General features: G+C 45.3%; 1 protein-coding gene across 5 annotated transcripts; it reads left to right on the plus strand.

Annotated features, from left to right (window-relative positions):
- Positions 1-18: 18 nt before the first annotated feature.
- On the plus strand, positions 19-8,683 carry IRF9 (interferon regulatory factor 9). Of its 5 annotated transcripts, none has more exons than XM_051980528.1 (9): positions 19-872; positions 1,736-1,925; positions 2,226-2,463; positions 2,705-2,886; positions 3,001-3,088; positions 3,407-3,448; positions 7,371-7,730; positions 8,154-8,269; positions 8,374-8,683. In XM_051980528.1, exons 2-9 carry the CDS (start codon positions 1,746-1,748, stop codon positions 8,419-8,421), a joined length of 1,254 nt encoding a protein of 417 aa, XP_051836488.1. In that variant the 5' UTR covers positions 19-872; positions 1,736-1,745; the 3' UTR covers positions 8,422-8,683. The 5 variants fall into 5 exon arrangements, with proteins under 5 accessions (XP_051836488.1, XP_051836491.1, XP_051836492.1 ...); XM_051980531.1 differs by having other exon boundaries at positions 2,729-2,886; XM_051980532.1 differs by having other exon boundaries at positions 2,226-2,409.
- Positions 8,684-10,058: the final 1,375 nt, after the last annotated feature.

Here is a 10,058-nt window from a genome sequence, read left to right on the forward strand (position 1 = left end):
GCCCTCAGGAAGGCCTCTGTATCCCATCTCTTGGGGCTGGGGCCCTCAGGAAGGCCTCTGTATCCCTCCTTCAGGGGCTGGGGCCCTCAGGAAGGCCTCTGTATCCCATCTCCAGGGGCTGGGGCCCTCAGGAAGGCCCCTATGTACCCCACCAGTTCCCATGTCCTGCAGACTCCCACCGAAACTCCAGCACCAATAAAGGTGTCTCCTCTCCCAGCCTCCTTGGTGGTCCTTCTTATTAGTCTCCTCCAGCCAAGGGCATCTGGGGACCGAGGGTTAGAGGAAGGGTGGGCCAGAGAACCTGGAGGAGCTTTGCTGTGACCTCTCTCCGGACCCCCCACTGACGCTCAGGGCTTAGAACGTTCGAAGATGCCTGATGGCCCCCCCCTTCCCCACCACCTGCTTTCCCAAACCCCGAGGGTTTGCTGCGTGCCTGGCACTGTGCTAGATCCCCAGGTGGGAGGGAAGGACACAGGAAAAGCCGAAGACACATCCTCCCGTCTCATTCAGAACAATTCAGGCTCCTGTGGGAGCAAACTGCCCAGATCTCCGTGGAAGCGCCCGCGCCTGGCAGTGCCTGGCAGCTGGGCTCTGCTCTGCCCACGAACTCCCGCCCACGCCCAGAGCCTGTCCCTGCGCCGCTCGGCCTCCACCAGCCTTAGACACTTTTCCCAGGTCGTTGCCCCCCCCTGCTGGCGGCCGGGTGCCCTGCAGCTTCAGCCCATGTGATTTCAAGGAAAAGGAGGTGCCCAAAGGAAACGAAACTGGGGGACAGTAGGAAGGGGAGGAGAGAGAGAGCGACACCGTCGGGCAGCCGAGCTGTGCCTGTTTTCCTTGCTGTACCCAAACAAGGCATCTAGCTGCCAGCACAGGTAAGGCCGGACTCCCGGCTCTCCCTAGGACACCCGGGCTCTGCAGGAGAGGTCCGGTCAGTGGGCAGATAACTTTGATTCTGGAGGAAGGGAGGCCAGAGAAAATCCCGGTGGGAAGAGTGGGCCTGGCAGATGGGCCCGGAGAGAGGCAAAGCCGGACTCTGTCTGAGGGAGGTCCCTCCAGGGAGGGCCATCCCAGTGGGTAGCTCGCCCTCAGACTAGAGGACACCCTCAGCCTTTGTTTTTCTTGCCTCTAATGGTCCCCAGTCCTAGTGTAACCCCGCCTCCTTTCTCCTCTTCCTCTTTTCACTCTCCCTTATCCCTCCCCACCCTTCCCTGCCCTAGTCTCTGAGGGACTGCCAGGCCCTGGTTTGAACTAAGGGGAGAGAATGAGGGGCCCGAGTGTGATTTGAGAATGAGAAACAGGCTATGTGAAGGCAGAGGTCCAACCCAGGAAATGCTCTCATGAAAAACGCAAGAAGGGACCTCAGAAGCCGGCTCCTCCGTTTTACAAATGGAGAAACTGAGGCCTCCGGGGAATAAGACCTTGCCCACAGCCTCGGAGCCAGGCTTCTCTACACTGTGCCAAGTTAGTCCTTCTGGCTTACAAATGGTGATTCAAGAAAAGGAAAATTATTTGATTCTTCCCTATGAATAGTGAAAAGACCCTGATTCTAAATACAGATATGAATTTTGTCCCAAATAGAATTGCCTAGTTTGGGACAACAGATTAAAAACCATTTCCCATAATTTCTATTGATGAAATACAAACGATTAAACTTTGAATAGTTCAGAGGCTTTTGTCCCAGAGTCTTCTGTGTGCCCTGTGTGCTCGTCTTATTTCTACTGATGTTTCCACTTAGTCCCTCCAGGATGGCATCTGGCCGGGCTAGATATACGCGAAAACTTCGGAACTGGATCGTGGAGCAGGTGGAAAGTGGGAAGTTCTCAGGAGTCTGCTGGGAAGATGCAGACAAGACCATGTTCCGCATCCCCTGGAAGCACGCAGGCAAGCAGGATTTCAGAGAAGAACAGGATGCTGCCCTCTTCAAGGTACAAGACCCCTTTCCAAGCCCCACACAACTGAGGGTCCTGACCTGGGCACGGAGACCTTCCTTTCCAAAGACCTGAAAGACTTAGACATTCTCTTTTCTGAAGAATCTGGAAACAGGCTTTTCTGAGTGTTAGGGACACCTGGAAATTGCCTTTTTTGACAATTGGGTGGTGGGAAGCCTGAGTATTTTCCATATTGATTATGTTCTACTTAAGGGGGTGGATCTGTTAAATGGTTAAATGTTATCAAGTTGATGGGGACCGCGGTGATCATACCCATTCCCTCCCTCCCTTCTAAAGGCATGGGCAATATTCAAAGGGAAATATCGAGAAGGAGACCAAGCAGACCCTGCAGCTTGGAAGACCCGCCTTCGATGTGCCCTCAACAAGAGCCCTGAGTTCGAGGAGGTCCCAGAGCAAGGCCACATGGAGGGGTCTGAGCCCTACAAGGTGTACCGGCTCCTGCCTCCTGGCACTCTTCCTGGTGACTACTGCCCTCCATGCTCCCTAGCTCCCATTCTTGGAAGCAGTATAAGAGGTGGGTGGGTGGGAAGCATCTGGGGAGGGTTCCTTTTTCCCAGCACAGAGCTTTCAGGAAATTATGAGAGTTACATTTTTTATAGCAGTTAGGTTTACAAAGTACTTTACTCCCTGTGAGGTGAGTAATGTAAATAGCCTTTGTTCATCTTATAGGGGAGGAAACCGAATCTCAGAAAGGTGGAAGGGGCCTGCAGAGCCACTCCCAGACCTCCCATCTTGGTATTTTTTGCTCTTTGCAGATCCATCCTTAACCCTCTCTCCAGGTCCTGACTCCTTCGGGGCTTCCACAGCCCCACAAAGGACCCAGAAACTTCAGCGAAAGCGAAACCACAGTTTATTGTCCTCAGAGGAAGATAATGTAGAGAATAAACAGAGTTGTATTCTTATCGAGCCCTCTCTGAAGAACTCCCCTGGGATCATGGTGAGTCCTAAGGGGTGGCTATAAGGGAGGGCATGAGCTTGGCAGCCCAGGTTTGAATCATAGGTTTTGGGGGAAGGAATATTCGTTACTGATTGAGCCATTCTTTGACCTTAGGTACCAAGTGAGGGACCCAGCAGCAGCTTTCAGCACATGGACGATTCTGGTATTGGGAGCAACAGCAACAGTCCTGAATCCTGTGAAGGTAGTTTCCCTGCCCCTTTCCTCCTTCCAACCAAGACAGACCTTCTAGGGCCATACCACCCTGAACTCACCTGATCTCCTCTGATACACTTTGTCCTGACAGCCTGAGAGATCTTTGGAAAGTCATTAATCTCTATGATCTGTAAAATGAGAGTCCTAGGTTATGTGACCTCTGAATGTCCTTCTAGCCCTAAATCTTGATCCCATCACCTTAATGAAATTTCCACTTGGCCCTTAGGTTGATTTTTCCTGCCTTCTTACTGGAACTTTCTCTCCTTTTCTTATATATTTGCTGATTCTACTGATGTCACTTTATAAGATGATCCAGAAATTCTCCAGTTTCTTCCCCTTTCAGATGCAGGTAAGTAGACTCTAGATCCATGGCCTTTCTTTTCTATGATCCATCCCTACTCTCCTTGTTTTGATCTGTTGTGTTTTTTTTTTTTAGAGCTCTTTTGTGTTCTACCTTCTAACCTTTCCTTTGGGACATCTCTGAAGCCAGAAGCAAGTGATTCCCTGAGTGATTTTGATTGAGGTTTCTGAGAAGGTCTTTCTGCTTTATTGAACAATTTCTGAGTGATAAACAATGCCCAGGGAAGGAGTGTTGAGAAAAAGAAGGAAAATTTCTTGAGAAACATTAAGGGATCTGAAAGAGATAATCAACAAAGAAGACTAGCTAGTATTTATTAAGGACCTTCTGTGTTCAGATACTGTGCTAAAACATTCCCTGCTCTCAAGGAATTCACAATTTTCTGTGGGAGATAATATGCAAAGAACTATGTGCAAACAAGATATATTCAGGATATGTTGGGGGTGGTTTCATGAAAGGTGCTAAGAGTAAGGAAAATGGGGAAAGATGTCACTCAGAAGTTGGAACATAAACTAAGACTTGAAAAAAGCCAGGCAAGCCACAAGGTAGAGAAAGGAGAGAAGAATGTTCCTGCCATGGAGAACAAGCAGTGAAAATACTTGGAGTTTGGATATGGAGTACCTTCTGCATGGAATAGTAAAGTGGCTAGTCATACTAGATAGAGAGTAGTTGGAGGAGAATAACATATAAGGAGACCAGAGAGATAAGAAGGATTTCCAAAGCCAAACAAGTTTAAATTTGGTATTCAACCAATAGACAACTATGAAAGTTGAATAGGAGGATCACATGGGCAAATCTTTCCTTCAAGAAGATCAATTTGACAATTGAGTGGGAGATTGATTGGATTGGAGAGAGAGTTGAGACAAGAAGACCAACTAGCAGGTACTGAAATAGTCCAGGAACGAGATAATGAGAGGCTGGACTAGCATAGGGGTGGTGCCAGAGGAAAGAAAGGGTATATGGGATATGACAAATGTTATGAAAGTCAAATTGACAGGGCCTGGCAACTGATGAGATATGGGATGTAAAAGGGTGAAATGTTAAGGATGTCACATAGGTTGTAAGTCTGGTGACTGGGAGGATGGTGGTACCCCTACCCTACTTCCTAATAAGTTAGGAAGACAGGAGGGTTTTGGAGAAAAGATAACAAGTTCAGTTTTAACTATGTTGTCTACATATCTACAGCATGTCCAGTTTGAGTTGTTGAAGGTTAGAAATGTTGAGCATAGGAGACTGGAGGTTGTGAGAGAGGTTAATTCTAGACATGTAAATCTGAGAGTTATCTGCAGAGAAATAATTGAATACTTGGAGTAACACCCAGTTAAGGAAACAGGAATGGTCAGATGGTGGAAGAACCAGATAAGAGTGATGTATCGAGTAGGAGAGAGTGCCTTCTCCTACCAAGACTGCCAAGACTTCCAAGAAGGAAGAGGACAGAAAAAAGACCATTGGATTTGGCAGCTAAGAGGTCATTAGTAGCTTTGGAGAGAGCAGTTTTGGGTGGAATGATAAGGTCATAAGCCAGAGTGGAAAATTAAGAAGAATCATAAAAAAAGAAGTGGCGACACCTCTTGTAGACATCCTTCTCAATAAGTTTAGCCATAAAAGGGAAGAGGAAATATTGCACAATAACTAATGAAAATGGATGGATCAGGTGAGGGTTTTTTGAGAATGAGGGAGATGTGGGAATGTTTGTAGGCAGTAAGGAAGCAGATAGGAAGAGACTGAAGGCAAATGAGAGTAGGCATGAAAAAGGGGGGCACATATTACAGAAGATGGGAACAATAAGATCATTTGTACAAGTTTGCTTTCATAAGGAGAAGTCCCATTTCTTTAGATGAGATAGGAATGAAAGAGTAGCAGAAGACATCTATGTGATGCAAGAAAAGGAATTGGGAGAAGAGAAAGCTTTCTGTAAATAGCCTCAATATTTTACTGATATGTAAGGCAAGGTTGTCAGCTGAACTGAGAGAACTGGTGGAGGGGCTTCCATAGGAGGTAGGTCTCTTAAGAGAAGACTAGGTAAAAGGAGGTAAGTGTTCTGGTTGCTCCTTGGAATTGGACATTTTAGAAATGAAAGGGAACATTACTCCCTAATTTGATAGAGCAGAAAAGCAAAGATAAGAAAAGTGAGTTGATTTGTCCTAGGTCATATAGCTATCAGGGTTAGGACTGGAAACACAGATTACCTAACTTCCATTTGGTTCACTTTCATTACTCCCTTATCCCAGGAGCCACCTGCTAGTGACTGCTGAGATCTAATTCTGACTAGCAGAATAGATCATATCATGTGAGAGGATGATGATACAAGGAGACTGAGAAGCAGTTGCAGTGAAGGTCTCTTGACCTCTTACCTCTGATTTATATCTTTTCTAAGCACAGCAAGGTTATTGTTGTTTAAAGAAAAGCATATATTCTTTCTCAAGCAATATCTGCATCAGTAAATTTGTTTTATGACCTTCAGACAGATATTTCTGACTCTGGGTTATGTTGGTCATTCCTTGGGCTTGTTAGCTTTACTTCAAAGAGTAAGATAAATATATGTATTAACAAAACATTCCTTTAGTCTCTCCAGTGTGCTGTGTTTCCCAGCTGTGGGGGCTGGAGAACTGCCCCGCTCCAATGGTGCAGTCCCCTTTGACATATTTACAGGCTTTGTGGGTTCCACACTTAAGTGTAGTCCTCAACTCATCCTTGTCTTCAGCTAAGCTCTCAGTGCAGATAATACAGCCATCTGTTTTGGCCCATTCACTTTCCTGAATTCCAGTTTCCAGATCCTTCTGCCTGTTGGACTTCTCCCCCTTAATATCCCACTGGTGTTTTAAATTCCACACTCAGCATGTCTAAAACTAAAGTTTTCTTTATTCTGCACACACTCATTTTCTATCTCAACTACTCTATTTTGGTATCACTTTATTGGGATTATTTTTTACTTTCCTCTCCCTCTCAGCTTCTATATCTAATCATTTGCCAAGTGCTGTTGACTCCACTTTGACGGCCTCTCTCACATCTGTTATCTTCTTATTCCAACTGCTACTATTCCTCATTACCATCCATATGAACATATGCAATAGGCTTCTGATAAGTTTCCCTGACTCTGCCTCCTTCTTCCAACCCTTTTCTTCATATCTTGACCAGAACAGGCATTCTTGAGATCTTCAATCGTTCTTTGCTGAACTAAGTAAAGTTTACATTTCAGGGCTGGGTATTCATCTCACTCCTTCCACAGTCTGACACACCCCACTTCCAGACTTACTAAACATCTCTCTCTCTTCCTTGTAGTCTATTCTCTGGCCAACAGGGAATATTCTGCCTCATGCTCTACCAACTTGGTTCTTTGTTTGTGGTATTTCCTCCTAAGTCCCACTATCTCTTAGCCCCTGTGCTAAGAGTTCCTGCCTATCTATTAAAACCCAATTCAGATGCCATATCTTCAAGGAAATCCTTCTTCCTTCCCCAGTAGGTAAAGTTTTTCCCCTTCTGACCACTTAGCATTTTGCATCTTTCTAATGCACTTATAACCCAGAACTATATATTATACTTTTATATATTTGTGTCTCATCTCCCCAAAGACTATGAGAGCAAAGAACATGTCCTAGCTAAGCTTTTTCCACCCAAAGTTTCTAATGCACTATTCTGCACAAGGTATGTGTTTGAGGATAGCTGAGTACTTATCCAACTCCAAAATGCTGTAGAATTTGAAGTTATTATTGGTATTTTATCCAAAATGCTGTAGAATTTGAAGTTATTATTGGCATTTTATAAGTTTCTTGAATGAACAAATGGTCAAATTACTGAACCTCTTCAGCCTTCCTTACTATAAAATGAGGAGGTTAGACTAGGTAATCTTTTTCAATTTTAGTGCCCTAGTGTGTTGTTTAGTGTGATGTATCTTTTTTTCCCCTCTCTCTAGATTACTCCCTTTTGCTCACCTTTCACTACGGTGGACATTTGGTCGGAAAGACTGAGGTGAATAGTCCTGACTTCCGACTTGTAGCCAAATCTTCAGGATCCCAGAGTACCATGGAGCAAGTGGTGCTCCCTTCTGCCAGTGTACTTTCTGATTCAACCCTCCAGGTGTCCACAGAGCACCTCCTGAACCTCTTTGATCGTGGAATCTTAGTAGCTAGCAATGCCCGTGGTCTCTTCGTGCAGCGCCTCTGTACCATCCCCATTTCCTGGACTGGGCCCTGCACTCCATCTGGGCCTGGACCCCATCTGCTACAGGACAAAATATGCGTAGAAGTGTTTAATCCTGCCAAATTCTTCCAAGGTGAGGACTGTTCCACTCCAACCCAGCCTTACCTCAAGGACCCTAACCACTACCTCCTCATCTTGGGAGTGTCCCAATTTTTAGAATCCTGCTCTTTCCCTGTTATCAATGCTGCGGTTGTCCTGAGCCCCTGGGTCTGTGACTCCTGCCATCCTGAGTTCCTTCGTTCCCCTGCTTCTTCCCCAGTCTAGACATCATTCCTGTGAGACTCTGGGTGAATAGGGGGTCATGTTGCCTCTTGTTCTGTGTATTTTCCTTCCTCTGATTCCTGCCCATCATCTCCTCTCTTTTCCTTCCTTATTTTCTTTCCTTTTGTCTTTATCTCCTTTTTCTCCTTGCATGATTTTACTCTTCTCCCACACCTTCTCACCCTCTTGTTCTCCACTGCTTCCTCTCCCAAATTTCTTTCTCTCTCTCCTTTAGACTTATCTCGATACCACAAGGGCCTGGCCCCACCCCCTGAGTTCCAGGTGACCCTGAATTTTTTGGATGAGCACTCTGGTTCTGGATATACTCATAAGAATCTCATCACAGTCCAGGTAGAATCATTATCTGGGATTGGCTGGAGTCTCTGGGATGAGGGGGGGATTCTTCCAGAATGAATGAAGAATTGACTCACTGATGTCTGCTCTTCCTGGCACAGATGGAGCAGGCCTTTGTCCGAAACCTACAGAAAATTGGACTTGTATAAGGGGAAGTGTTCTGTCCCCTTGGCATCTGTTACACTGGTCTTCGTCTTCCTTTCCTTTAACTTTTGAGGGGCATGCTGTTCATTGTATGTCCTTCTAGTTCATGTTGGTGCCTTCTGTGAGTTGTATCACTATGCTTGGGTCAAAGAGGGAAAGTGCCTGAAAAATCCTAACAGCTTAAATTCAGAGCACCCTTCAATTCTAAGCCCTAAAAATAACTTTAGATTCACTAAATTTTTGAATAAAGTTTTGTTGAAAATGAAATTATCTGAATTATTGGGAGACTGATATATCAGTATGGTCATTGCAGAGTCATTAAAGAAAGCATCTTATCACTTAAACCAGGGGTTTTTAACCTGGATCCCAAGGAGGAGAGATATCAGATGTTTAATTAACTTGAAACTTTTAAAATATTTTGATCATTGTATTTTAATAGAAGTGGGTTCCTTTGTAGTTCTATTTTATTTTTGTGCATTTAAAAACATTAGGAAAAAAAAATTAGAGAAGGGCCTATAGGCTTCAGTGGACACCAAAAGAGACACATACAAAAGGGTTAGGAACCCTTGATCTTGTTTTGGGGGTATTAGAAAACATGGATTCTCTTCCTGGTCACACCTTCCCCTCACCCCAATCACTTCTCATGTTTCTATTCCCAGAAGCCCTTGACCTGTACAGTCCAATAAAGACCAAGGTGGGAAGGTCTACTTAGATGAGCAAGATAAGTTTTAGAAGCAAAGATGGGTATGCAGGTCTTCTGTAAGAGGCAATTAGTCAATAAAGTTTCTGTTCTGTGTAAATTGCTAGGGGTTTTTTAAAAAGGCAAGAGACAGTTCTTGTTCTAAAGGAGCTCACAACCAAATAGGGGAGTCAGTATGCAAACAGCTGTGAATTAAGAAGCTACATATGGGATAAATTAAATATAATCAGAATAAGGAAGGATTAGAGTGAAGGAGAATCAAGAAAGGCTTCTTGTTGAAGGGATTTTAGCCCGACATGAGGGAAGCCAGAAAGCAGAGATGGAGGAAGGTAATTGCAGGAATGGGCAGACAGCCGGTGAAAATGTCTAAGTTAGGAAATAAAACATCTTGTGCAAGAAATAAGAACAAGGAGGTCAGTATCACTGGCTCACAGAGTATATAGAAAAATGTAATGTACAAGAGAACTGGAAAGGTAGAAAGGGCTTTCAATATCAAATGGAATTTTATATTTGCTCCTCGAGGTGATAGGGAGCCCACTGGAGTGTACTAATGGGTGGGGAGGAGTGACGCGGCCAGGATCGCTTTTTAGGAAGGCAGCCGGGTGGAGAGGGGATGGGAACGGTGGAAGACTTGGGGCCAGGAGGAGCATCAGCAGGCTATGGCTATGGTCCGTGTCTTACCCCAGCAAGGTGCCCAGGACCGGCACCAGGGGATGGCAGGGTCTGAGATGGGAAGAGATGGCAGAATCAACAGGTCTTGGGTAAGGGCGAGGAGACAAGGAGGACACCTACACTTTGAGCCTGTGTGACTGGGAGGATAGTGGGTAGAAGTTAGGAAGAACAGGGAGTTTGGAGGAAAAGATAATAATTTAGGAAGCTGAATGTAAGATGTCTCCGGAGCATCAAGGCAAGCTATCCGACAGGCGGTGGGAGATGCAAGAC

The sequence above is a fragment of the Antechinus flavipes genome, chromosome 2, assembly GCF_016432865.1.
Source record: "Antechinus flavipes isolate AdamAnt ecotype Samford, QLD, Australia chromosome 2, AdamAnt_v2, whole genome shotgun sequence".
In the NCBI taxonomy this organism is placed as follows: domain Eukaryota; kingdom Metazoa; phylum Chordata; class Mammalia; order Dasyuromorphia; family Dasyuridae; genus Antechinus; species Antechinus flavipes.

Bases quoted from the DNA above. Each gene is read 5' to 3' on its own strand.
- IRF9 (XM_051980528.1), top strand. From the start codon at position 1,746: ATGGCATCTGGCCGGGCTAGATATACGCGAAAACTTCGGAACTGGATC. The intron at 3,089-3,406 runs GTAGTTTCCCTG...TCACTTTATAAG, and splicing joins CAGTCCTGAATCCTGTGAAG to ATGATCCAGAAATTCTCCAG. The intron at 3,449-7,370 runs GTAAGTAGACTC...CCCTCTCTCTAG, and splicing joins TCTTCCCCTTTCAGATGCAG to ATTACTCCCTTTTGCTCACC.